Genomic DNA, 26,692 nt, shown 5'->3' with positions numbered 1-26,692 from the left:
TCTTATTGTCATGTTCCAACAACAGTTCAGTTTAAAAATGTGTTGTTTTCAATCATGTGTGGTGTTATATATGTGTTGAGAGTGAACACCCTTTTTAAAAAATTACTTTCAGATTTAACTGTAGTTCGGTTTTTAATAGTTTTCTATAATGATCCATTGTGTAACTTTTCACGTACTGTGACTGTGAATGTTGTTTTCAAATAATCCCAAAACAAGTAGTTGCAAATAAATACATGAATGGTGTTCGGTGCAAATATCATGTTCTTATTTTGAAGGTCTAATAGAATGCCTAGTATCCGTAACCAGGCTACCATTTATTTTATCTTCCATAAATATATTATAACTATAAAATATCTTACTGAGATTTTATGGAAAAAGGGTAAATATTTCAGATCACTTGTGATATTCATCAGAGAACTTCTTTATATTCAGGTGGATTCAGTCCTCGATGTTGCAGGATAGTAAACACAAGAAAAAAGAATCTTGAGACAAGAACTGTAAGTTTACACATTGAAGAAGCACCGGAAAGATTCACATATGAATGAAGAATTTGATGATGAAGACAATGACTCTGAGATCAACTTGGAGATACTAGAAGAGGATCTGACATGTATTGTCTGCAGGTGGTGAAATTTTGGGTATTATTTGTTGTGGCTAGAACAGAATTGTAATGTTTTTAAGTTTTTGCTACATCCCCATCTTCCTCCCCCCTACCTCTCTCTTCCCCCCTACCTCTCTCTTCCCCCCTACCTCTCTCTTTCCCCCCCTACCTCTCTCTTCCCCCCTACCTCTCTCTTCTCCCCCTACCTCTCTCTTCCCCCCTACCTCTCTCTCTTCCCCCCTACCTCTCTCTCTTCCCCCCTACCTCTCTCTCTTTCCCCCCCTACCTCTCTCTCTTCCCCCCCCTCCTCTCTCTCTTCCCCCCCTACCCTCTCTCTCTTCCCCCCCTACCTCTCTCTCTTCCCCCCCCCCTACCTCTCTCTCTTCCCCCCCTACCTCTCTCTCTTCCCCCTTCTCTCTCCTCTTCCCCCTACCTCTCTCTCTTCCCCCCCCTACCTCTCTCTCTTCCCCCCCCCCCTACCTCTCTCTCTTCCCCCCCCCTACCTCTCTCTCTTCCCCCCCCCCTACCTCTCTCTCTTCCACCCCCCCCCCCTACCTCTCTCTCTTCCCCCCCCCTACCTCTCTCTCTTCCCCCCCCTACCTCTCTCTCTTCCCCCCCCCTACTCTCTCTCTTCCCCCCCCCCCCCTACCTCTCTCTCTTCCCCCCCCCCTACCTCTCTCTCTTCCCCCCCCTACCTCTCTCTCTTCCCCCCCCCCCTACCTCTCTCTCTTCCCCCCCCCCCTACCTCTCTCTCTCTTCCCCCCCCCCCTACCTCTCTCTCTTCCCCCCCCCCTACCTCTCTCCTCTTCCCCCCCCCTACCTCTCTCTCTTCCCCCCCCCCCCTACCTCTCTCTCTTCCCCCCCCCCTACCTCTCTCTCTTCCCCCCCCCCTCCCCCCCCCTACCTCTCTCTCTTCCCCCCCCCCCTACCTCTCTCTCTTCCCCCCCCCTACCTCTCTCTCTTCCCCCCCCCCCTACCTCTCTCTCTTCCCCCCCCCTACCTCTCTCTCTTCCCCCCCCCCCTACCTCTCTCTCTTCCCCCCCCCTACCTCTCTCTCTTCCCCCCCCTACCTCTCTCTCTTCCCCCCCCCTACCTCTCTCTCTCTCTTCCCCTTCCCACCCCTGCCCTCTCTCTCTCTCTCTCTCTCTCTCTCTCTTCCCACCCCTGCCCTCTCTCTCTCTCTCTCTCTCTCTCTTCCCACCCCTGCCCTCTCTCTCTCTCTCTCTCTCTCTCTCTTCCCACCCCTGCCCTCTCTCTCTCTCTCTCTCTCTCTCTCTCTCTCTCTCTCTCTCTCTCTCTCTCTCTCTCTTTCCCACCCCTGCCCTCTCTCTCTCTCTCTCTCTCTCTCTCTCTCTCTCTCTCTCTCTCTCTCTCTCTCTCTCTCTCCCTACCCCCCTCTCGCCCCTACCCCCCACTCGCCCCCTACCCCCCACTCGCCCCTACCCCCCACTCGCCCCTACCCCCCCTCTCGCCCCTACCCCCCCTCTCGCCCCTACCCCCCCCCCCCCCTCTCGCCTCCATCCCCCCCCCCTCTCGCCCCCCATCCCCCTCCTCTCGCCCCCATCCCCCTCCTCTCGCCCCCATCCCCCTCCTCTCGCCCCCATCCCCCTCCTCTCGCCCCCCATCCCCCTCCTCTCGCCCCCATCCCCCTCCTCTCTCTCCTCGCCCCCTTGTCTGTTTTAAAGGACACAGAATCGGGGGATGGTTGATGTCTGCATTTACTTCCTTGTGATTCGGTGCTTGATACGGAGTAATGTTACAGATGTGGGGAAAATGTTACATTTGTCACTTGCTGTATGTATAAAGAATCAGTTAGAACAGATTTTTCATTATGTTCATTCAGGTTTAAACACATGATAGTGATCCATATGTTAAAATGAAATAGTCTTCTAAGTTTTGACCTGATTGCTAAGGCATATGACATGCAGAATGAACATAATGAATGTGTTCACAGTATGCATGAAACCATTACAGATGATCCTCGTCTCCGTGTTTTGTGGTAAGTATCACTTATTAACATAGCCGTATTTAAAATGGGTGCCTTTTCATTGTGTGATGTACATGTCTTCACACTTAATTTTCCTCAGTCACTGGTCAACTGTGGATTATAATGGTTTATAGGTTAAAGTCGGAATAAGAACAATAACTCAAGAAAGGAAAGTGATTGGCACATAATGAGTGTGACATTGCTACTATAGTGCAGTATAAAACTTAACACTTGAAGTTCTGCGATCCACTAATATGCTTAATATTCAATTACATGTTTGAAATTAGGGTAGCAAATGATACGAAGATGAGATAAGAAAATGGAGACAGACAACTTAGTGAGATGGCACTGACATATCATTTAATGGACAAACAGGCGGTGGATGGTTGCTGGCAGGTTGGGGGAAGATTGAACTCACAGGTAACCAGGTAGTCGACAGCTTTTACTTTCCATAATTCGTGTGAAAACAATATCTGCCCACAGGTTTGCCAACCATAAGGGTCAGACAAAAGCTGCCAAAGCTTATGATGATCACTGATGACCCGTAGTGCAACAAAATGAACCACATCCTGTCAATGATCTTGCATTGCTGCAGCCACTAAAGGATCAAAATATTAAATATTTTGTACAAAAGGGTTTGAGAAGTTGGTTTATTCAATGTCATAAGCCAATTATATACCTCGTTTGCAATAGTCTATGACATCGATTATAAATCAGTGGATTGTTACGTTTAAAGATTGAGGTAGATTGTTATGTTCAAAGATTGATGCCCAGTTCTGCTTGAAATTTGACCATGTAGCTGTTCTGCTTTGGAAAGAAGAGATGCCCAATTATCATTGGGGAAACTTCTCTGAACAGGGTATCTACCAATGATGCAATATGTGTGATGGTGTATTTTCAAGAGGGCGGTAAAATACTCCATATCATTTCATTGTGAAAATAAACAGGCCCATAGAGATTGAATTATTGGTGGTTATATTGATGTCCTTATGTTGCCGCAGAAGTTGATATTTTCACTGTAGAAGATGATAGAAAAGGTCTCAAAGTGGGTACAAATAATTCCAGTATTGAATTTTATACTGCATTGAAATGTGCCAGCTCAGGCTCCTGGTGTGAATCCTACACAGTCGTCGCAATGAGAGCAGCATTGGAAGGAGGAGATCATTCACTTCTAAGGAGCTCAAAGGCATGAATCTACATCTACATACATACTCCGCAATCCACCATATGGTGTGTGGCAGAGGGTACCACATACCACAACTAGCATCTTCTCTCCCTGTTCCACTCCCAAACAGAACAAGGGAAAAATGACTGCCCATATGCCTCTGTACGACCCCTAATCTCTCTTATGTTTATAGTCTTTCCACAAAATATAAGTTGGCGGCAGTGAAATTGTACTGCAGTCAGCCTCAAATGCTGGTTATCTAAATTTCCTCAGTAGCGATTCACGAAAAGAACGCCTCCTTTCCTCCAGAGATTCCCACCCCAGTTTCCTGAAGCATTTCTGTAACACTCGCGTAATGATCAAACCTACCAGTAACAAATCTAGCAGCCCACCTCTGAATTGCTTCTACGTCCTCCCTCAATCCGACCAGATAGGGATCCCAAATGCTCGAGCAGTACTCAAGAATAAGTCGTGTTAGTGTTTTACAGATGAACCACATCTTAATCGACGTGACTGTGTCAAGCGCTACACTACTGATGGAGTATTCAAACATTATGGGATTCTTTTTCCTATTCATCTGCATTAATTTGCATTTATCTATTTAGAGTTAGCTGCCATTCTTTACACCGATCACAAATCCTGTCCAAGTCATCTTGTATCATCCTACAGTCACTCAACGACGACACCTTCCCGTGCACCACAGCATCATCAGCAAACAGCTGCACATTGCTATCCACCCTATCCAAAAGAATCATTTATGTAGATAGAAAACAACAGCGGACCTACCACACTTCGCTGGGGCACTCCAGATGATAACCTCACCTCCGATGAACACTCACCATCGAGGACAATGTACTGGATTCTATTACTTAAAAAGTCTTTGAGCTACTCACATACTTGGGAACCAATCCCATATGCTTGTACCTTAGTTAGGAGCCTCCAGTGGGGCACCGAGTCAAAACGCTTTCTGGAAGTCAAGGAATATGGCATCTGTCTGATATCCTTTAACTGAGAATACGTTCCAGAATCCTGCAACAAACTGATGTTAAGGATATTGGTCTGTAATTTTGAGGATCCGTCCTTCTACCCTTCTTATATACAGGTGTCACCTGCGCTTTTTTCCAGTCGCTTGGGACTTTACATTGGGCAAGAGATTAGCGATAAATGCTAGCTAAGTAAGGCGCCAATGCACCAGAGTACTCTCTGTAAAACCGAATTTGAATCCCATCAGGACCTGGTGATTTATTTATTTTCAACCCATTCAGCTGCTTCACAACACCAGGCATGTCTATCACCATGTCCCTCCATACCGGAATCTGTATGAGACTCAAATGGCGGTATGTTTGTACAAGCCTCCTGCGTGAAAGATTTCTCAAATGCTAAATTAAAATTTCTGCTTTCGTTTTGCTGTCTTCCGTTGCCAGGCCAGACTGATCAGTGAGTGACTGGATGGAATCCTTCGACCCGCTTACCGATTTTGCGTAAGACCAGAATTTCCTTGGGTTCTCAGCAAGATATTTTGCTAAGGTATGACGGTGGTAGTGGTTGTATGTTTTGCGCATTGCTCTTTTTACAGCAACACGAATCTCTAACAACTTTTGCCTGTCCTCATTCTCCCGATCTTTCTTGTACCGCGAGCACAACTGTCTTTGCTTCCTGGGCATTCTCCGAATTGCGCTGTTAAACCACAGTGGGTCTTTTTCATTTGTAACCCACTTTTTCGGCACATAGTTGTCCAATGCGTGATTTACAATGTGTTTAAAATTTGCCGATAATTCTTCCACGTCCATCGTACCGGAAGTAAAATGAAGTCGATTCATTTACTAAATGGGATGCTAAGAACTGCTTATCTGCTCTTTCTAGTTAGAATACTCTCCTAGCCTTCTTGACCGACTTTTTAACTTTCGTAACCATAGTTGTAACATCATGATCACTAATCCCTGTCTGAACACTGACACCGTCGATGAAGTCTGGTCTGTTCGTGGCTACCAGATCTAAAATATTTCCATTTAGCTGCTCAAGACAGTTTTCGGATAATGTTTTCGAAAGTAATTCACACGACGGCTTGTCTGTACCACCTGTAATGAATCCATAGACATCCCAGTCTATACTAGATAGATTGAAGTCGCCTCCAACTAATATAGCATGATCCGGGTACTTCTGCGATACAGAGTGTAGACTCCCTTTGAATGATTCTAGAACTGTCACGGTGGAACCTGGTGGCCAGTAATGACACCCAACAATTAATTTTATTTCTCCTAGCCCTGTTAAACGTGTCCAGATAACTTCACAATCACACTCTACTTAGACCTCAATAGACACTATATTTTTGTCAACTGCAATGAAGAGACAGCCTCCTATGGTGTCTAATCTGTCTTTCCGATACATGTTCCAACCCTCACTAAATATTTCGGAACTTCCTATCTCAGGGTTCAGCTGGTCTCAGTCCCGAGAATAATTTGCTCGCCACACGCTTCCTGAAGGGCAGTAAATTCAGGAACTTTATTCCGAACACTCTGATAATTGCTATTATCTTGATAGGTGAAGTGTCTTTACACTGAGCACGTCCTGATTTCCCTGCCTGCACGTCGACTGGCGAGTGTTCATCAGGACACCTCTCACTACTGCCTAGCCTAAAAAAAAAAAAAAACCATGTGCATGTCACAAGTACTCTGCTACCCGAGTAGCCGCTTCCTTTGTGTAGTGCACGCCTGACCTATCTAGGGGCGTCCTACAATTCCCCACCCAATAGCGCAAGTCTAGAAATCTGCAGTCTCTATCTATCTATCTTTATCTCTATCTCTCTCTCTCAAAAAAATAAGAAAACATCCTATTAGGTGCTCGTAATATAATTTCATTGTGGATTATCAAAGTGAAGTCAGTTGCGAAATGTAGCAACAAACTCTTTGACCCAACCTGAATTGGTACAAAGTGAATTCCATTTTTACAGCAGCATAAAATTGCTAATTCCATGGGTACCATACAATCCATCTGAATCTGTATTCTGGGATTACTGTGTGCATGTAACCTTTGAATGTACAAAATTAACTTTTATTCACGAACATTAAAAATACAACAGCATTCAGTGAAGACAGATAACTAAGAATGCTATAGTGTGGAACACCTGGAAGGAATGCCTTGATCGACATTGATCCGGTTACATACCTTTGTGTCAGATGGTGTGGTGGCGTTGTTGTTAGATATCCTGGAAATACATTTTTTTGATTGAGTTGCAGATGTGTTCCTCAGAGGTGTATGCATTGTCAGTTTTGTATAATATCCCACAGATAGGGCAAACTTTTCTTCCAGATACCGCACTGCTACTGTGGAACACTGGCTGTTTGAGTAATTGCACAGTGAAGTACACTTTATAGCATGTTGGCCAAAAAGTTTGTGATAGCAGCATAACCTGCTGTCATTGTTCTGATGTTGTCGTTTTCATGATGATGATGCCTGATGGAACTGGTCGCAGGTTCGGGTATTGGTGCCCTGTTTTGCTGCTTCGTGCGCATTTGCGGTGTGTGTGTGTGTGTGTGTGTGTGTGTGTGTGCGCGCGCGCGCGCGCGCGCGCGCGCAGAATTAACATTATTTTTGTTGCACTGGACATGGTTCATGTTCAGAATTGTCGAGAGAGCAAGCTCCAAAATCTGTGTATCATCCTGTAGCTAGTTAACCTTGTCAACAATGGCAGAGAATAGCCTGTTGCTGTAATTCATTACATTTGTGCATATTTCCGCAATTTGTCAAAAATGCCATTCATGTGAAAGCAAGAAAATTCTTAGGCAGGGTCACCAGTTATGTGACCTATTAGTCTATCCACGTAAATAATTGTGCATAACCTTGAAACATACAAAATTAGCTTTTATTCATGAACGTTACTCACATGAGAGCATTTGGTGAAGACAGACAACTAAAAGCATACAACTTACAAGCGACAGTAAAGATAAAAATGCACATTGGAGAAGTAACATGTAAGGGTTGCTAATCTCAAGAAACGCAAGCACAAAATGGATCACTGCCATCATCTATGAGGATCTGTAGCAAATAATGACCATAACAGGCTGATAGGTTTCAAGGGGGACATACCCATTTTTCTAATACCAAAATTGTATCATGTATTAATAAGAAAATTGTTTTGCAGTATTAAAATTAATATATGGAAATATATGATAGAAATAATAGTGGATTGTTGAAGTATTGTTGCTACCATATTAGTATACATCCAAAATACTAATGTAAATGCAAAAAGAAATTAATGATACTAATGCATCTCTTAAAATAAATATACCATGTTTACCTGCGTACAGGGGAACCTTGATTATAAGACCACCATCAGTTTTTTAAGAGGCTTTTCGAGGAAAAGTTATTTTTCACAATTTGGACCAATCAAAATTATAAAGTGTTTTATTGGTATGAAGTATGTGCCTAAGAAGTTAACATTATACCTATTCTAAATTGATGCCATTTGTTGATTGTCTAAATTATGTTCCCGTCATATGTCAAGGTGAGCATCAACAAAACTGCAGCACAAAACATGTAAGTACACCATTGGTCCCTATCTAGATTTTTACCATCTCCCGCAGAAATGAATACTGTTGTTGAGTATTTGTCGAATTTTAAAGTCGATTCAATTGCGACTACAAGTGGATTCAGGCAAACAGCAGTTTAATTATGGTAGATGTTCCTAAAAAGCCAAAGTACGCAGTATAGATTCCAATGGTTGGCAACAGACGTAACTTGCTGCCCGCTCAAGACTCCCCTCTCCGCACTCATCTAGTTCTCAGCTAAGTTGGTATCAGTGTTCCCCTTCCTACCTTTCCGTAACGCTGTGCTTGAGCAGCTGACACACTGACTGAAATATCTTCTGTGTTGCAAGTCATATGTAACAACAGCAACAATTATGTAAAGAAAGGATTGTAATCAAGATTCAGTCAAATTCTCGAACTTTCGCTCGTCCCATGGTCTACTGGTGTCTGTTTTTACCATCCCCATAACAGTTCTTGGTGCCATAAAATTATTATCGCAATAATTACAGTTCGTTTTATAAGATTTAATTTATTTGTCAGGCATTTCATTCAGGATTAATTTTCCTTCTTGTTTCATCTGAATGTCACCACCATGATCTAAAGCTGATTAAAAGTTGGTTATGTTTTTACCCGATATTCTAATACGTGAACAGTGACCAAATTTGGCATTTGCAACCCACTTAGTAAATTGTCAGACTCTCACAGTCAAGTAAAATATTGATCTCGGTTCAGAGTAAAGTAATGTTTTTTGAAAGACAACATTTGCACTTTTGAATGTTAGCTTTACTTGAAAAGCAGCATTAATGTGTGTACATGGTACCAATACATGATGAGAATTTTTATTACAAACCTGTTCCAAAAAGAGTTTGTAAGATGATAGAATTTAGTGCTATTTCCTCCTGGGTTTTACAAAATTGTCAAATTTTAGTCAGAACAATAGATTTTGTAGTGACTAGTTCATTGTTCCTCGCATATCTATGGCACTAGCGCTGTGCAAGTTAAATGTTCTTTGACTGTCCGAGCAACATAGATACCGCATCAAGCACTTTGGTGTATCGGGAAAGCTTCAGCGTGTTCAGACACGAGTATCATTTGCCCATCCTGCCCTTCCGAATTCTTCAAAATAAGTCTGGATGTGACCTCAATAGCCAAAGCTTCATCTGTGAAGCTAAAACAACCACTGTGTATTCTATTAAACAAAGTAGAAAATATTAACCTTAATGGCAATAGTTCAATCTGTGAATATAAGACTACATTGTATTTTTAGAACAAGTCTGGGAAAAAGTCTTGTTGTATAAGTGGGCAAATGTGGTACACGCTGATACCAAGCAGGAAAAGATGTTTAAATTAAAGATTTAGGCAGATTAATTCAATTATTTAGTGTATGTTTACATGTTGTTTGTTATTGACCTCGTCTCTATCGAACTGGTGGAGAGATAAGGGCAGATATCTGTGAACTGATGTTGTTGTAGGTTGTGTACACCTGCAAGACTTAACCTTTTGAATGACATCCAAATATAGTTAACAGAAACACGTGACGTCAGTTGTTACTGTCAAATTCTTTTGTGAGTTTTAGATACACTAAATATTGTTCTATGAAAGCATGTTTTCATTTGGCACATAAAGAAACTTGGTAGCACAGGTGAACTCTGGGATGAGTAACTTGGAATTGATTTCAGCCATTAAAATTCATCATATGAAGATGATGAAATCCACAAGTTGGATTTGTGGATTCATTGCATGGGAGCTCAGACAGAACATCACTTGCATAAGTAACATCACATGCTTCAAATTTGATGTTTCTTCAACACATCTGCAAGGTTTCAAAATATTCAGACAGATGGCTGAGCATAGTGAGCTAGAAAAATTGCATCTATGCTAGACAATTGTTACAAGCAAATGCTGTTGTTGAATTTTTGGCTGCAGAAAATGAAACTGAATTCCATCCATAGACAAATTCAGTTCACAACGGAAATCAAGAAAAATTGGGTGCTTTCCATCTTTGGATGTTTTGGTATGATGCAAAGATGATGGCACTTTGGGACATGCAGTATATGGGAAACTGACACAGGCGGTATTATACTTTATGTACAAACAACTGCCACCATCCTTCACAGATGATGAGTGTTCAGATCTCTGGTACACAGATGAGAGCAGTCTGGAGGACAAGCTTCTACACTTGAGAAGAGTTTTTGAAGCCAATGGGTACTCTCCACAGCACATACATACGGCACTAAAAATTAAAGCAACAGTCAGTATAAGGAATGCAGACAAAGACACGGAAAGTTTTAAATCCATGGCTTTTCTGCCACACGTGGGAAGCCTGTCGACAAAAATAGGATGGATCGTCAGCAAACACAAAGTGAAAGTGATTTTTCACCCTCCACCAAAGACAGCAGCACTCCTAGGTACCATAAAAGATGATTTGGTGTTTGGAAGCCTGGGGTTTACAAGGTCCCCTGTGAGTATGGCCATTCATACATCGCGCAGATGACACATACAGTCCGCGAGAGATGCACAGAGCACTGCAGGCACACTGGGCTCTTACAACCTAATAAATTGGCGGTGACAGAGCACTGTATTGACACTGGACACACTACGGTGTACGATAACATTGAAATTTTAGCCTTGACTTCAACTTTCTGAGACTCGGTAGTGAAAGAAGCAATTGAAATTTGGTTGGCTGATTTCTTGACAGGCTGCACAGGTAGAGCACTTGCCTGCCATGTGGGGAGCCTGGGTTCAGTTCCTGACCAATGCAAGTTTTTAAATGAAGTTGCATATTCTACGAGCAAATTTATAAATAAAGTTGCTTGTTTCATGAGCATTTCTGTGCAGATGAAAAAATTAATTTGCAATTTTTTAAATTTAAATGATCTTTGTTAACAATCTTAGAAAAGATTGATTTATATTTGTAATGGAAACTGCAGTTTTGTGTGAGGTATGTAATTAGAAATAAGATGATCATTTTTCACAAAATGGCAATTCAGTATGTGTTAAGCAGCGTATATTTGATGAATTTTATATTTAAATGATCTAGGTAACAAAATGAATGGAAAAAAGAAGAAAACAATGACTGAAATGACTCCGTCCAGTTGTTACCAGTCTCAAGAGTTACTGATTTTTTTCCATCTTTATGTACAGGGTGATTACAATTAAAGTTAAAATTTCAGACTGCTGTAGATATAGCACCACTGGTCAGAATGACTTCAAACTGCAACAGAATATTATCAGAGAAGTGGCAGGATAAAAATAAGTAATTGCAAAATGTAGCAATAGATGGCACTGTAGGTATCATAATTTAATAGTGGTCAATGACAAATGAATCATACAACAGTGCCTAAGGTGTACGTTTGTCATTAAACTGTACTATTCAGTGTGCATGTGTGTACAGGCATGATACTGTTAGTTACGTAAGCCCATCCACCACAGCAAGGTTGTATCATATTGGATGGAAACAATTGGTTTTCAATTGTTCTGAGGCCAAAAACTGCATGAAAAGCATCAATCAGAATCAAATCTTGTTATTAATTTCCATGTGACTGGTGCAAATCATGTTCAATATGCTGTCCACCATTTTCTGCAATAAGTTGAAATCGAGAAACACCATGTTCCAGAACTGAACGAAGTGTTTCCAGGGTCACATTCAGAATGTGTTGTTCAATGTGTGCCTTCAATATGCAGCTAAGTTTGCAATCTGAACACTGAACACATCATCTTTCAGATACCCTCACAGCCAGAAGTCACACAGATTAAGATCAGGTGATTGGGACAGCCAAGCTGTAGGGAAATGGTGGCTGATAATTTTAGCATTTTCGAAATGGCAGTGTCAGCAGCTGCTTAACTGGATTTGCAAAGTGCGGAGGTGTGCCATCTTTCATAAAAATGATCCCATCCACGCTGTTGGAGAGCTGGAATGACATGGTTGTGCAAAAGACACTCTTAGCGTTTACCAGTTACGATACAGGTAACAGGACTGGAAGCACCTGTCTCTTCGAAAAAATATTGCTCTATGATAAATGACGCTGTAAAACCACACCACAGAGTGACCTTTTCAGAATGAAATGTAACTGGTTGATTTGTATGTGGAATTTCCGTTGCCATATTCGACAATTTTGTGTATTGACATATCCTTTCAGATGGAAGTGGGCTTCATCTGCCCACAAAATCTTCCATGGCCAATCATTGTCAACTTTCATGGGAGCAAGAAATTCTAAAGCAAAGGTCCCTCTTGCTGGCAGGTCAACAGGAAGCAACTCGTACACATGGGTAATTTTGAATGGATAGCAAAGAAGGATGTTTCATAGGATTTTACGCACCATGCTCATGGGTATGTCCAATGTTTGGGCAATTGTCAAGCACTACATGTTTGCACACCACCACTCGTCTGCCCCTGCATTGCTGTGGCCACTACTTGTCCTGACGTTGAATCAATTCTTTTCCTCTACCATGTTGCACACCAAAATAACGCATCTTTTCGAATTTCCAAATCATTTTCTCCAGACCCACAGCAGTCATGGGACCAACACAGTGTTCCAAACCCTTCAGTGTCCAGCACTTCTGCAGAGTGATGTGTGCACAGTAATTGTTCTTGTAATACAGCTTTATAAGCAGAGCGCAATCTTGCATTGAGACAGTCATGGTCAACGTCGCAGGCACGAAAGGAGGAAAAGTCGTGTACCAGGCATGTTTATACCAACTTCAATGGTCGTGCGCATGACAGGTGTTTTCATTTACATATTCTGACACGTACAGCGGCATCTATTGATAAATTGTCATATATATATATATATATATATATATATATATATATATATATATATATATATATATATATATATATATATATATATATATATATATATATATTCCTCCTCTCTCTTCCCCCCCCCCCCCCCCCCCCCCCCCACCCCCTTCTGCCATACGTTGTACACCTTCTCTGATAATATTCCGTTGCAATTTGACGTCATTCTGACCAGTGTAATTATTTCTACAGTATGTTGAAAGTTATAACTGTAATTATAATCACCTTGTATTTTACACATCACCAAAATGCTCTTAGAACCTGACCTTTGTTTAAGAATTTGCATTGGCTGGTAATCGAACCCAGATCACTCACGTAGTAGATGAGAACTCTACCATAGAGCCACACTGCCTTTTGAAAAGTTGACCTTATTGTATGGCATTAAAGAAGCTTGGAAAACTTCAAAGTTAATTTTCTCAAAAATTTTTGACAGTTGAATTGAATTGCTTGGCGCGAGTGATATTTGAGTTCTGATCTTCCGTTACCATACACATAAAAAATTACAAAAATAAAGTTGAGGCAGCCTCTTTTTTTAGCTGAGAAAAAGGCAATCGGTATGATCTGTTGTGTTAGTTTACTGACTCTATGTTAGTTGGTTTAAAGTGTCAAGGAGTTACAGCACTGTTATCCCGGTACATATTGTACATCTTGGGATTGATGACAAATAACATAATTTTTTTTTAAATGCGCAATTTACACAGAAAGTTTGCTCTGTGATAACATTTACATGACCATTTTACAGATAGCTATACTGAATTTGCGGCTGGCTCTGGTGGTGGTGTTGCCACTAACCAATGTCAATACTGAAACAAAGGATATTGTTCATATATTGACCTTCAGTTTTAATGTAAAACTTCCAGTCCTACTGTTTTGCAAACAAAAGATGCTAGTATTCCATTGCTTATTTCTCACTTAACATTATTGTTCAAAGAAACAAAGCTGTCTAAATATTTTGAAGATACCCAAAATTTGAAGAATGGCCAGTGGCACAAGGTAAGATTGCTTGACAGGATAAAACTACTGGGATTTAAATCCCAGTCTGACATTCAAAATGCAGTTCCATCATAGTTTCCTTAAATTGCTCAAGGCCAGTGCCAGTACAGCTCCTTTGAACACACAGTACATTCCCTTCCTCTGTATGAGCTTCTGTACCATTGCTAATGTTCTGATCTATTCTTCCATTTTAGTCTATCGCTAATGTTGTGTGTTTAGAATTTTGAAATAACTTCTGCTGGATTCCTTAATACATGTTGAAAATATGTAACATATGGTTCAGAGATGTTATCCAAAATCATATGGGGTTAGTTTTATGTCATCGAGTTGTGAAAGACATTCAGAATCCTGTCATTGCTTTCACTTTTGTGGTACTAATTTATCAGTGCACTTTTCACTCAGCAGTTCATTTCAATCATTTACTTATACGTAATATCATAAATGTTTGACAAATGACACAATAAATTAAATTGCTTTTGTTTTACATAAATAAGAGCACAGACATTGTTTCATCCCGTTTTTCAAGTTCTGCCAGAGTATTTGGTAACAAAATAATCAATGGACGTGATGCAGACTGTTGGTGTCCAAGGAACACACAATTGTAATAACTGATCATGTCACCGTTACCATGATTGCTAATGAACCAATCCTCTTGTTGTGCAGGGGTCACTTGTATACTCAACTTCTGTCTGTCCTTCCCAGTGTTTTGTCTGCTGCCTGCCCTCACAGGCACACCAGCATATCGATCGCTGCAGCATCGCTGTCAGTTGTTTTGTGGAGCGTGTGTTGGCATGGTGGCATCAGTGGGTCTATCAATCGGCATTTCCCTATGTTTGCTGGAAGTCTCGTTTTTTGCTCTAATCAACCAGGCATGAGTTGCCAAGCCTTGTTAAAATTGTAGCCAGTATCAGAGTTGATTAGCTGGTTCTTGGTTTGTTTCTCAGTAAAAATAGGTGATGCATTCCCAGGGACATTATGTTGGACCAGGACTGTGGTGTCATATTCCATGCCATCAATGTTCTTGGCGTAGTGTGTATTGTGTGTCTAATATACAATTTGCCACATTGGCAGGAGATTTGTTACAACCTGTTCGTATGAAGTGCAGGCTTATCCTTGACTCTTTGCAGTAATGCTCATGTCTTAGGAAATGGGTAGAATACAGCCTCAATGTGGTGTTTCCAGAGGATCTGTTCTCTTGGCTTTTTCTCGAATGTACAGACCTGCCTCAAAGATTATAAAATAACTGTGTACCTGTACACCTGCTACATTAAGACACTACAGAATTCTCAAGGCCCACAAAGGTGTTCCATTTCACCCCATCATCATTGATACTGGTACACCTCTTTGTACTTGAAGAATCCCTCATGGATATGTTTTTAGCTCCTATGTGGACAAATGCCCCCATCACATGCAACTCAGTGGATGTTGGACAACAGCTGAACAATCACCATGAGATGTAAAGGGGTATAACATCCTCTTACGGTTAATTTGAAATAGATACTCCCAATCTTTTCAGGTATGTCCTGACCTAGATTTTCTCTCTGATAGAACACACTATGGGCAGATGAAAGGGGTCGCAAAGGGTCAGACCAATATCATTGGTTGTGACCAACTTGTGCATGCAGCACTTTGGAGATGAAGCACTAGCATCTGCTTGCCTGAAACGGACCTGCTTCTTTCCTTAACAGAATGTCACCATATGGAAGATTCCTCACACATCTTGACTTCATTCACAGGAACATCAGATTGATAATGTGGATCATTGTGGATATTGAGCTGCTCTTTCTGGTTGTCTTGGAGAAGAGGAACGTGAGTGGAATATTGGGTCACAGCATATACTGAAAACTCACTGACATAAGTGCATGCTCAGAGCAGCCACCATCCAGTGCAGAGAACTGGTTTACTGAAAATCTTAAATGTGTGTTACCTGACCTGGAGCACTGTACTTCAAAACAGTGGAGGAATGTGAACGAGGTGTTGACATTGCATTTGTATTGTACACTGGGACAGTATCAGAAAAAATGTGATTAAGATTGGGTTTTGCTCACCTGTTGATAGTGATGGAGAGCTCGTGAATGAGTCGTTCAAATGAACGCTTCACTTCAGTGAAGTGTGAACTAGCCACTCAATTTCAATGAACTTGTACTTCAAACTCTTCACAGATAGCACACTCCACACTTTTTTCTAGTTCACTCACTCTCTTCCCCTCTCCCTCTACATCGGCGCTACGTCACTCATACTCCCTTCACTTCAGTCCTTCCTCTGCTGCCTGTCGATGAATCGCGCGGGGTTTGTGGAGAACGATAGGTTTACGAGTGGTTGGTGAGATGAGGGGCGAGGGGGAGGCAGCGTCAGCTGCTACGTGCAGTGCTGACATTACTCGTGACTATTTGTGCAGTTATATATACTTCGCGTCTACGGGTAGCCTACCGTTGGCAGCACTTGCAGACAAATGAATATAAACGAAGAGGCTGGCTGGGTGAGCACGCACAGCCAACATGAAAATAAAAGGTTTGTTAATAACACTGAAAGAGGGATTTTACCTGAAATCGTACCAATGACTACAGGTGACAGTTTACGTTTTGAATCTAGAAGGATATTATTCTCAACAAAAATAAAATCTACAGGAAAACTTCTGAATAATTACTTAACGTAGGTATATAGACTGTGACAGTGGTAAACATACTCATTCTATTTTGGATTAAATTCTACAAGGAACATAAAATTGGACTGCATTTCGTTGGTAGCCCTATTTTTCAGTTCATGAATACAACAAATAATATTTCATTTGGCAGATAAAGATTTTTTTGGATGCTTCATGAGAAAATTTCGAGCAAGATTAAATGTAATACCTTCTTTATATGTGACAGGCTTCTCTGTTTATCTTTCTTTTGTCCCCTTCGACCATGCTCTATTTAAGTTAACTCAGACGCTGTAAGAGCGTAAAACGTTGCGTGCACGTTACTGCATAGTTCGGCCATCTGTTAGTAAAATTATGAAGTATTATGAAGCTTCATTGTACGAGCGAGGCGAAGCGAGCGTAGCAGCGGCTGAGCGGCGAGCTGGGGAACTTCGACAGGCTTCCGTACTTCACGAATGAACTACTTCATTTGAACGCTTCACGGCAAAGAGTGAAATGAATGATGTAGTTCACTGGAGTGAACGAGTTCGACCCATCTCTACCTGTTGAGACACAAGCATTACTGGGGTATGTGAAAAATCATCTTGCACTTTGGAAGACCGAAGTGTGTTAAATTCCCTGTCGGTGTGGCAAATCATATGTCAGACAGATTATGTGCACTGTCAAAACGGTACTGAGAACATTGATGACACACTTGTTTCATGTAGCCCAACAGGTAAGTGGTTGTATGACATTGTCTTTTGCAAGTAAATGGTATGAAGTCCAGCAGCATTAGAGTCTTTGCTCTAACATGTGCTGGGACTATGTCATCGTGGAATTTACAATACAAACTAAACTAATCAATCGCTAGCTACAATCTCAGTGAAGCTTGGTACCCAGTACTAGGTGTAATAAGGTCAATGAACGAATCTTTCAGCAAACATAGGGAACTGATTCTTCATATTGATGGAGCTGGTGTTGCCACCGCACAGACATATGCTGCAGGGAGTGAACTGTGATCAGAACACCAAATGCTGTGGCGATCTATAAGTCTCTGAGAATGGACTGGAGTTAGATCACTAGGAGGGTGGATGGTGAGAATATAAATGGCCACTGAGTTATCAGATGGTTAGTTCATCAGCTCAACTGATGATGCCAACAGATTGATCATCAAAATACTCGTATTGTGCTGTTTGGACACCAGCAGCCTGCAGTACATTGGTGGATTATTTTTTCACTGTATCTTTCCTTTGAAAACTACCGTTTTGTATGTAGAACTCTCACTCTTTCATACATGTACATTAACAGCTGTATTTGGTATGTGGAGAGTTGTAATTAATACAGTGGCTGCTAATTTACTGTCAGCTCAATGAGCTCTAAAGTCTTCAACTTTATTGTTATTTATGTATGTTTGTGTATGATTGTCTGTTGTAACGTACCTTAATTCCAGATGAGCAGTTTACCAATTACTTCAGATATCTTGACATACTAAGAGGTTGTCGTTACATTAATTGTTCATGTAGCCTCAAACAAGTTTGCTCTCCTTGCAGAGGAATGGATGTGGCTCCTAGGAATCGCCTCATTGAATGCACAGAGTGCCATTCATTATACCATCAAGAGTGCCACCAGCCACCTGTTGGTGAAGCTGATATGGAAGACCCAAGATCAATATGGTACTGTACAGACTGCTTGAAAACAATTAACAGAGCTGTAAGTATAAGTTTTACACTTCTGAAAATATAGTGATCAACATAAAGTAAGATTTTTGGTTCGAATTCCCAGTTTTCAGCTGAAGAATAGTATGCAGCATTACATAAATATAAATAGAAGTATTAATCTCTGTCGATTTACAGAGATGTACAACAAGGACTCAGCGATAACAACAGAAATTGGTTTTTATTCTTTCTCAGAAATGTTTGATAATCTAACAGACGTATTGGAGGGCTAGTTTCCAGTGTCACAAATTGAATGTGTTTCTGTTTACAGTACTTGCTATGTACATTAGTAGGTGTGTGCAACTGCCTCGCATAAACTAGAGCAGCATAAAGAATTGTTGTTGTTCCAATATTTTGATGTAAAGGGGCCACACACACCATAAAAGGAGGAATTATCCCCTCCCCATCCCCGTTTGTGGGGCAGTGGTCAAAATTTATCCAGGTTTGTTGATTTTTAGTTTACCCTTTTTTTAACATTGTAACATTTGGTCGTATTCCATGAATTTTTGATACCACAGCCTCTTGCAGGGGCCTGAAAAGTTCGGGCAAAAAGGCAGAAAGTGATGGAGAACATATTGTTTTGTAGTCTTCAGTACACAATTCAGCTCGCCGAAACAGAAATAAATCGTTCTAACTCGATTAGAATAATGCAGAGGAGTCAGGAATTGCGATGATCAATGAAGGACTACTGTTGTTTAACTGAACAAAGTTCGCACCCACAAGTAACAAGTATGAAACATTAAAGCTTGTTCTACCATACTCAGAACCTGACCCAGTTCAGAGACGATTTCTGCTCTTCGTTCCTAATTATGTAAAGGAACTTGCTTGTCTTAAAAGTGGAGAAAAATCTCAGATACTGAGCATGGCATGCTGTAATATAGTGGGCGGCACACAAAGAATGAAACACAGATAAATTCTTAATCCAATTGAGTTCACAGTTTCACAAGATACACACAACATATCATTCAGCCGAAACCCAATGATGCCAGTAATATGAAAATGATAGGCTGCTATTCACCATATAGTGGAGATGTTGCATCACAGACAGGCTCAATAAGAGACTGCTAAGCAGTTGAGCTTTCGGCAAAAAGGCCTTCTATACAAAATGCGTGCACGCCCCACACACACACACACACACACACACACACACACACACACACACACACACACTCACTCACTCTCATATGTACGTGTGAGTTGTGCTTGTGTGTGTGTGTGTGTGTGTGTGCGTGTGTGTGTGTGTGTGTGTGTGTGTGTGGTCCACTAGAAAGCCTTTTGGCCAAAATCTCACTTGTTAAGCAGTCTGTTTTTGTTATACTTGTCTGTGACTCAACATCTCAACTATATAGTGAATAGCAATCTAGCCTTTCATAATACTGTCATTATTCCAGCCTGGATTTCACATGTTAATGTCAGTCATTTTTAAATCCATCTGAGGCTTAAGCAGCCATTGACACAAACAAAATTGCGACACATTCTGGAAGGGAGCTTAGTACCTTTCTGTGTGACCGACAGTGATCAAAGAGCCTTCCTAGTACAGACACGTGGCTCTTTTATTTTTTGATGCGGACAGCAAACAAAGCACACATCCCAAAATCACTTGCAGTTTTTTGCAGCAGCACCCAGTCAGCACACTTTATGATTGCAAAATTATTTATATCATTGTTAGTTGAAGTTCTCTAAGTAAATCTCTACTTTCTCTATGATCTTTAGAATCCTTAGCTTGATAAGTCTTAAATTTTTAACTTCAGAATTTTTCAAAGGGAACCAAATGTAGATGGTGGCCTCTGATCTCTCTGTTTTAATTTCTGTGCCTAGATAAAATTAAAATGTTGTCTTGAATCTTGGTGCAGTGCTGTTATCTTGTCTTTGTAGCGTAATAACAAAGGTTACTTAATCTAACTCGTTTAACAAATTTTACTGATAAAAATTGGGTTTCTCTTAATAGTTTAGAAAGTAGGTAGGTAGGTTTTTATGATAAACTGAACCTAATTCCAAACATTTCTGAAATTTTGAAAAAGTGGAATAATTCAAAAAGTAAGAGGTAGCTTCTTGAAAACTTGTACCACGTAATTCCAAAAGCAGAACTTTCTAGCATGTAATTTTACATGCCTCTTAGGATTTTAGAAAAAGTAGATTTTCAAAGGAAGTAATTAGCAAACCATTTGAGGTTCACAATATTTGACTTTTTCATAGTTTTACATAATCTGACCAAGTTTTGAAACAATATTTAAAGATTTAATTTTAAATAATATATGGTGCAATCTCTTTGTTAGCAGCTCAAGGCATATGCTTGGCTCTGCTGTCTCAATCTTAGTCCAGCAACGAGGAAAGGTCAACATTCACAGCACTTGCCTGCTTCCCCACATCATCCCCTATCTTATTTTGTGACAAGACTTTATTTTATTTTATTAACAAAATCAATTATTGGAAGGAAGAACTTAATAAAACCTCACATCTCTACTACAGTCTGTTACTAACAATTTTCTTACTTAATAGTAGATGTACAAAAACCTACATATACAGGATCAGTCACCTAAAACTTGCACCACAAATATTGCAGAAATGGGAAGTGCTATTGATGTGTGGTTTTTACAGAATGGATTGATAGTGATACATACACTTCTTAAATGGTACAGTGCCCATCGATTGCACCATTCAACCTGCATAGTTGCTAGGTATGATGTTTTTATATTTGATTGATTTTAACAGGGGAGCTAAAACCGCTTAGGTCTGACCCGCCACTGCCCGCACTGAAACTAGGTTTATTGTGCGGTATTGCTCCCTGTATATCTAGTAAAGCCAACCAGTGCCCTTAAATAGTGCAAGGAGTCCCTGTACCAGTTTTTTGTTAGACATAATTTCTTCAGGTCTAGTTGTCTCGAAGATTCTGTATCTTTTACTCTCCAATGCCATGCATTCGAAGATTAGGTGTGATGCAGTTTCTTCACTCTCATCACAGATCCTACATTTAGGGTCCTCTTCCGTTATACTCATTGTGTGTTGATGTATTTTGAAATTCCCATGGCCAGTCATCAGTTGAGTCGTGAGTTTGATCTCTTTCCTGTTCAATCCCAGGATTACAGAGCTTCTTTTAAAACATGGCTTGGGCATCATTACCTTACAATGTTTTTGTTTCTGGACCTTGGTCCAATATCCTACATGCTGTCTCCTAAGCCACTTCCGTAGTTCTACTTTGATCATAGCCTTGGTGATTGTCAGGACAGGTTCTGGTCCAATAAATGGAGTTGTTGCCCCCCCCCCCCCCCCCCATCCTAGCCAATCTACCGACTTGTTCATTGCCACAGATCCCTGAGTGAGTGGCTAGGGACCCACACTAGGTTCACCCTATTGCTTCCCCCTAGCTCCACCAGAGCCCTGTGGCAATCTGCAACAATCTCAGATCTTGTTGCAGGAGCTGCCAATGATTTCAGGGCTGCCTGGCTGTCTGAATAGATGTAGATGCTACGGCCATTGTAGCACCTATGCATATTCTCCTCCTCACATTGATTGCAGTAATTTCAGCTTGGAACACAGAGGCCAGTTTCCATAGAGATATGATGCTCTCCAGTCTTGGCTGAACCCCGTACAACCCTGTCCCAATGCCTTGGTCTGTTTTCGACCCATTGGTGAACCAAACGATGTCCCCCATACGGTGTCGAACTGTGTTTTCCCACTGCTCCCTACTTCCAATTATTATGCTTTAAGGCTTGTAGAAGCAGTTGGGAGTTATTATATAGTTGCCAGGCATTTCCCCAGCCATTGCTATATTTACCTCACTCACTATGTTAGTGTGTCATTCTGGATATCCGAATGAGACAGTTTTCGCCAGTTTTAAGTCTTTGTGTCCCAGCTGCTGCCTCCATCTTGACCCAAAGGTGAAGTGGAGGCATATCCAGCATGGCTTCTATTTCAGCGGTTGGTGTGCTACTAATTCCGCCCATTATGGCTAAGCAGGTCAATCTCTGCACCTTAGGAAGCTCCTTAGCCGCAACCCGCTGTTCTACCTTCTTCCACCACACTACGGCCCCACAAGAAGTCGTAGGTCTAAACATTGTGATGTATATCCAGTGCATACCCCTGGGGCTTAGGCCTCAGTTTTTGCCACAAGCCCTTCTAGTAGTCACTAGAGTACTTTTTGCCTTGGAGCATATGCTCTTAATGTGATGGGTGCAAGTTAGCTTCTCATCCAAGGTTACCCCTAGTTATTTCACTATCCCCTTCACAGGTAGAGTTTCATCAAAGAGCTTTAAATTCCAACTTGCGTGCTGAATGTGTCTCTTCGTAAATGGCACCACAACAGTCCTCTTAGGATTAACTCTGATACTGTTTAATGCACCATTTTTGCACAATGTCGAACCCTCCTTGTGCCATATTGCTGACTGTGTCAGTGAATTTGCTAAGTATTACTATGACAAGATCATCTGTGTATCCTTGGCAGAAGCATTGTCTGGAATTTAGTTCCTCAATGAGTTCATTCACCACTAGATTCCACAGTAGAGGAGACAAAACTACTACTTGTGGGCAGCCTCTAGTGCCCTTAATTACCACTTTTCATTCACCATGGTAGCCTCTACCTTCCTTCCACTAAGCATGGCCCTGGTCCACCTACATATAGTGGTCCCCAGGTCATGCACATCTGCTGCCCTTAACATGGAATCGAAGATCGTGTTACTGAAGGCCGCCTCGATATCCAGGAGGATGCAGAGAGCTATTTCTTGGAAATGAAGAGCTTTTTCCACCTTCCCAACAAGTTGGTGGAGAGCTGTCTCGCATGATTTACTTGGTTGGTATGCGTGTTGGTTTGGATGTAGAGGGACCCTACTTAGCCTCCTCTTCCCAGCGAATACATTAACCAGTTTTTCCCATGTTTGAAGAATGGAGGAGACAGACTGATTGGTCTCATATCCTTGGCCTTCGTGTGATCAACTCTTTGGCTTTGGAATGAAGACAACCTTTGTTGCAGGAGAGCTGGAAAAATTCCATCTGGGCCAGGTGACTTGAACAGTTGGAATTTCCCACCCCCCAATAGATTTTGTTGAAGTTCACACACCCCTTGGACGATTCCCAGTCCTCTCTTATGAGAACCGTTGTCTCTCTGGGGGTCACATACTGGTTTGTGTTGTCCGGCAGAGCATATTGAGGAAAGTGAGTTTGGAGGAGCAATTTCAGCATCTCTTGTGCTGTCTTTGTATATTCCTCATCCTCCTTCCTCAACGTACCTCCTGGATTGATTAGTACTCTAGTGAGAATCTTTTGAAGTCTGCCTTGTGCAGCCGTGCCCTCCACTTCCTCACAGACTGTCTTCCAGGTTGCCTCCTTTGCTTGTCTTATTGCAAGATTGTAATTGACAAGGGCCTCACGATATTTAGCCCATTGTCCTTCATGTCTCGCAATATTAAACAGTCTCCGTACCTGTTTTCTTTGCGTTTCCAGTTTGTTATTCCACCAAGGAACACTCCTATCTATGCACTTCCTGGTGATTGTGTAGTTGTCATGATATGAGGTCACTATGGCAGAGGTAACAGCCTCAGCTACTTCCTCAAATTCTACTGGATTCCTTATCGAAGTTTTAATTTCTGATAAGCCTAAGTCAAGGTCCATCCTATATGTCTCCCAGTCTGTTTTCCTGGGATTCCTATTTCCCATTTCAACCTTGAATTTGATGTACATGTGGTCCGATCAGGATAGCTCTAACACCACATACCATTGTTTGACATAGCTACCCATCGTCATGGAACCAAAGGTTATGTCAATTACTTCTTCCCTTCTGCTGTTCCTGAATGTAGGTTAATTGCCCTTATTCAGGACCTCTAAGTTGTTAGCTAAAAGAAATTCAAGAAGGTACTCACCTCTAATGTTGGTGTCCTTGCTGGCCCACACTAGGTTGTGGGCATTGGCGTCGCATCCCACCAGCAGTCGATCACCTTGCCGATGGCAAGTCTCTACCAGTCTCCTCACCTCCAAGGGAGGAGGAGAGCTATCTTTGTAAGAAAGGTATGCTGAGGCCAAAAGAATTTCCCTCGTGATGCCGTCCTCACATTGCTGCATTTTAATGGTCACTAAATCCCTAGAGCAGAAATCCATTATTGGCATGAAATAAATGCCATTTCTTACCTAATTGCATGCTCTGGAGTTTCTTGGATTCCTAGCATAGATCAGCTTACCTCCAGTGCCACCAAGGCCCGATACACCCCCTTTGTATAAATAGGGTTCTTGTATCAGCGCCACGTCCACTTCCTGTCTCCTCAGGCAGTGGCTCAGGGCAGCAGTGGCCCCTTTACTGTGCTGCAGATTAATCTGCAGCACCTCCAGGCTCTGTCATACTGCCATATTTGAGGTCTTGAGAACTCTGATGGTGACCTGCAAGAACCCTAAAAACAGTTTCAGGTCCTGCTCCCGCATCGCCTTCAGGGACTTCTCACCAACCTCCACCACCAGGGTTCGCCCTTCCAGAGCAACCTTCTGGTTAATCACTCTCCAATCTTCTGTTGAGACTTTTGGGTTGTGGGCCCCTATTTTACCGAACAGTCTTGGGAGAGACTTCCTTAAGGATCTTAGATACCCATAATAATACCTTTGCGGTCTTAAGAAGCTCATGGGCACCTTGTCCTTGAGCCATTCTAGTGTGTGCACCCCCTCACAGACAAAAATTAGTGAACCACAATCTAGATAGACCCTCCTGAAGTTGGGACCTGTGCCACAGTGTCCTCTCGCGCCCCCCCCCCCCCCCCAGTATTTTTAAAGAGGGCCATTTTTACTAATTCCTCCTGCTGCGAGGTGATGGCCACCAGTGGTTAACCTTCCTGGATAACTGCCATCCTAAAAGCTGAGACTGCAGTACTATTGGTCTGTTTCCCTATTTCTTGCCTCAGTTTTTTCTGGACTCGCTTATCCAGGGAGGAGAGAGTCTTTGATTCCTCCCTTATCCGCTTACTACCTGTCTTTGACGTTGTGGGGGGTCTGCGTGTCCCCTTCAATGTGAGAGTGTTTTTTCCTGGGGGTCTTAGGTTCTAGTCCCTTTAACTCCCTCCACTTGTTTTTAAGAAGCCATTCTTTCCCTTCCTTTTTCCTCTGTTCCCTGAGTAATTTCCTCCTCTGGGCCCCAGACAAGCCTTTGATCTTAATCTGGTGTGTGTGTGTGTGTGTGTGTGTGTGTGTGTGTGTGTGTGTGTGTGTGTGTGTGTTGTGCAGCAAGTACACATAGTCTCACATGTTTGAATGCTTTTAGCCTGGATCACGCATACGAGATGATTTTTTTATTATTTCTCTTTGTCACTTATGTTCATGGATACCTTGCCAGTTTTACCAACACTAATCTCTTAAACCTACTATGTTTCTTCTGATCCCTCTTGGCACACATTAATGTGGTGAAATGGTTTGTGAGAAAGTTATTGTTGTAGGCCGTAAGAACCAGTATGATGATCACCTTAAACTGTGCTTCTGTCTATACAAGAAATCGTGCTGTTTCTGTTTCACTCTCTCTTCATAGGTACAGCTTGTAATGAAGTAACACCTCTCTTATGAAGTTTTGCACTCTTTTTTTTCCTATTTCAGGTGTCTAAGCCACATGCTTCACCAAAATCAACTGTGAAAGACCCTGTCTCAACTGTGAAGCCTACATTGAAAGCTGAATCTGCACCACCAACTCTTGTATTCAAAAGAACAGAAAAGGTAGGTGGGTATTGGAGGAGGGGGGAGGGGGGGGGGAATGAGAGGCAGATAAACATTATTATAGAGCAAACCTAATAAAGAATTAATATGAGGGTGGCAGAGATTGTGGAGCAACTGTTTTATTGCATACAATGCTCTTCAACTTGGTGGTCAAGTTTGCGCTGCTGACCACAGTTTTGCAGTGGCCATTTGTGCATGTGCGGATGGAGGTGCATGTGCGTGCATGTTCTAATGTTGCTCCAACTGCAGTTCTGGCTGAAATACTTCTCATTATGAGAGTGGTGTAGTTTTTGCAGTGGAATATTAGCTCTGAACTGTTAAATTTCCTCCCTCAATAAAGTCCATAAGGGGATGTATATTGCAGATTTGCCTGGATTTTTGATGTGATGAAAACTTCGATGTTAAAATAATATTTTTGAACACACTGATGAATCCTTTTAACAGTGGATGTATTTTCTGTAAGGATTTGCCAATATGTTCACCCACAAACTGCCTTCTACCAACATGACTGACAAAACAGCAACTGTTACAGACTTTGCATCATTACATTGGCCAAACTGCGTCCGACTTAGTGCTTCGCACCACTCAATATATACTCTATCTCAAC

The 26,692-nt window shown here is 41.8% G+C and overlaps 1 protein-coding gene across 4 annotated transcripts in view; it reads left to right on the top strand.

Moving 5' to 3' along the window:
• The window catches only part of LOC124555029 (integrator complex subunit 12-like), an 82,008-nt gene that overhangs the window by 39,026 nt on the left and 16,290 nt on the right, over nt 1–26,692 (top strand). For all 4 annotated transcript variants that reach the window (XM_047128787.1, XM_047128785.1, XM_047128784.1 and 1 more), the window contains exons 3-5: nt 433–623; nt 18,247–18,406; nt 25,969–26,085. In XM_047128787.1, the coding sequence (XP_046984743.1) occupies nt 538–623; nt 18,247–18,406; nt 25,969–26,085 (363 nt within the window). In that variant the 5' untranslated portion in view covers nt 433–537. The remainder of the gene's footprint in view (nt 1–432; nt 624–18,246; nt 18,407–25,968; nt 26,086–26,692) is intronic.

The sequence above is a fragment of the Schistocerca americana genome, chromosome X, assembly GCF_021461395.2.
Source record: "Schistocerca americana isolate TAMUIC-IGC-003095 chromosome X, iqSchAmer2.1, whole genome shotgun sequence".
Lineage (NCBI taxonomy): Eukaryota > Metazoa > Arthropoda > Insecta > Orthoptera > Acrididae > Schistocerca > Schistocerca americana.
This window is presented reverse-complemented; position numbering and strand designations above follow the sequence as displayed.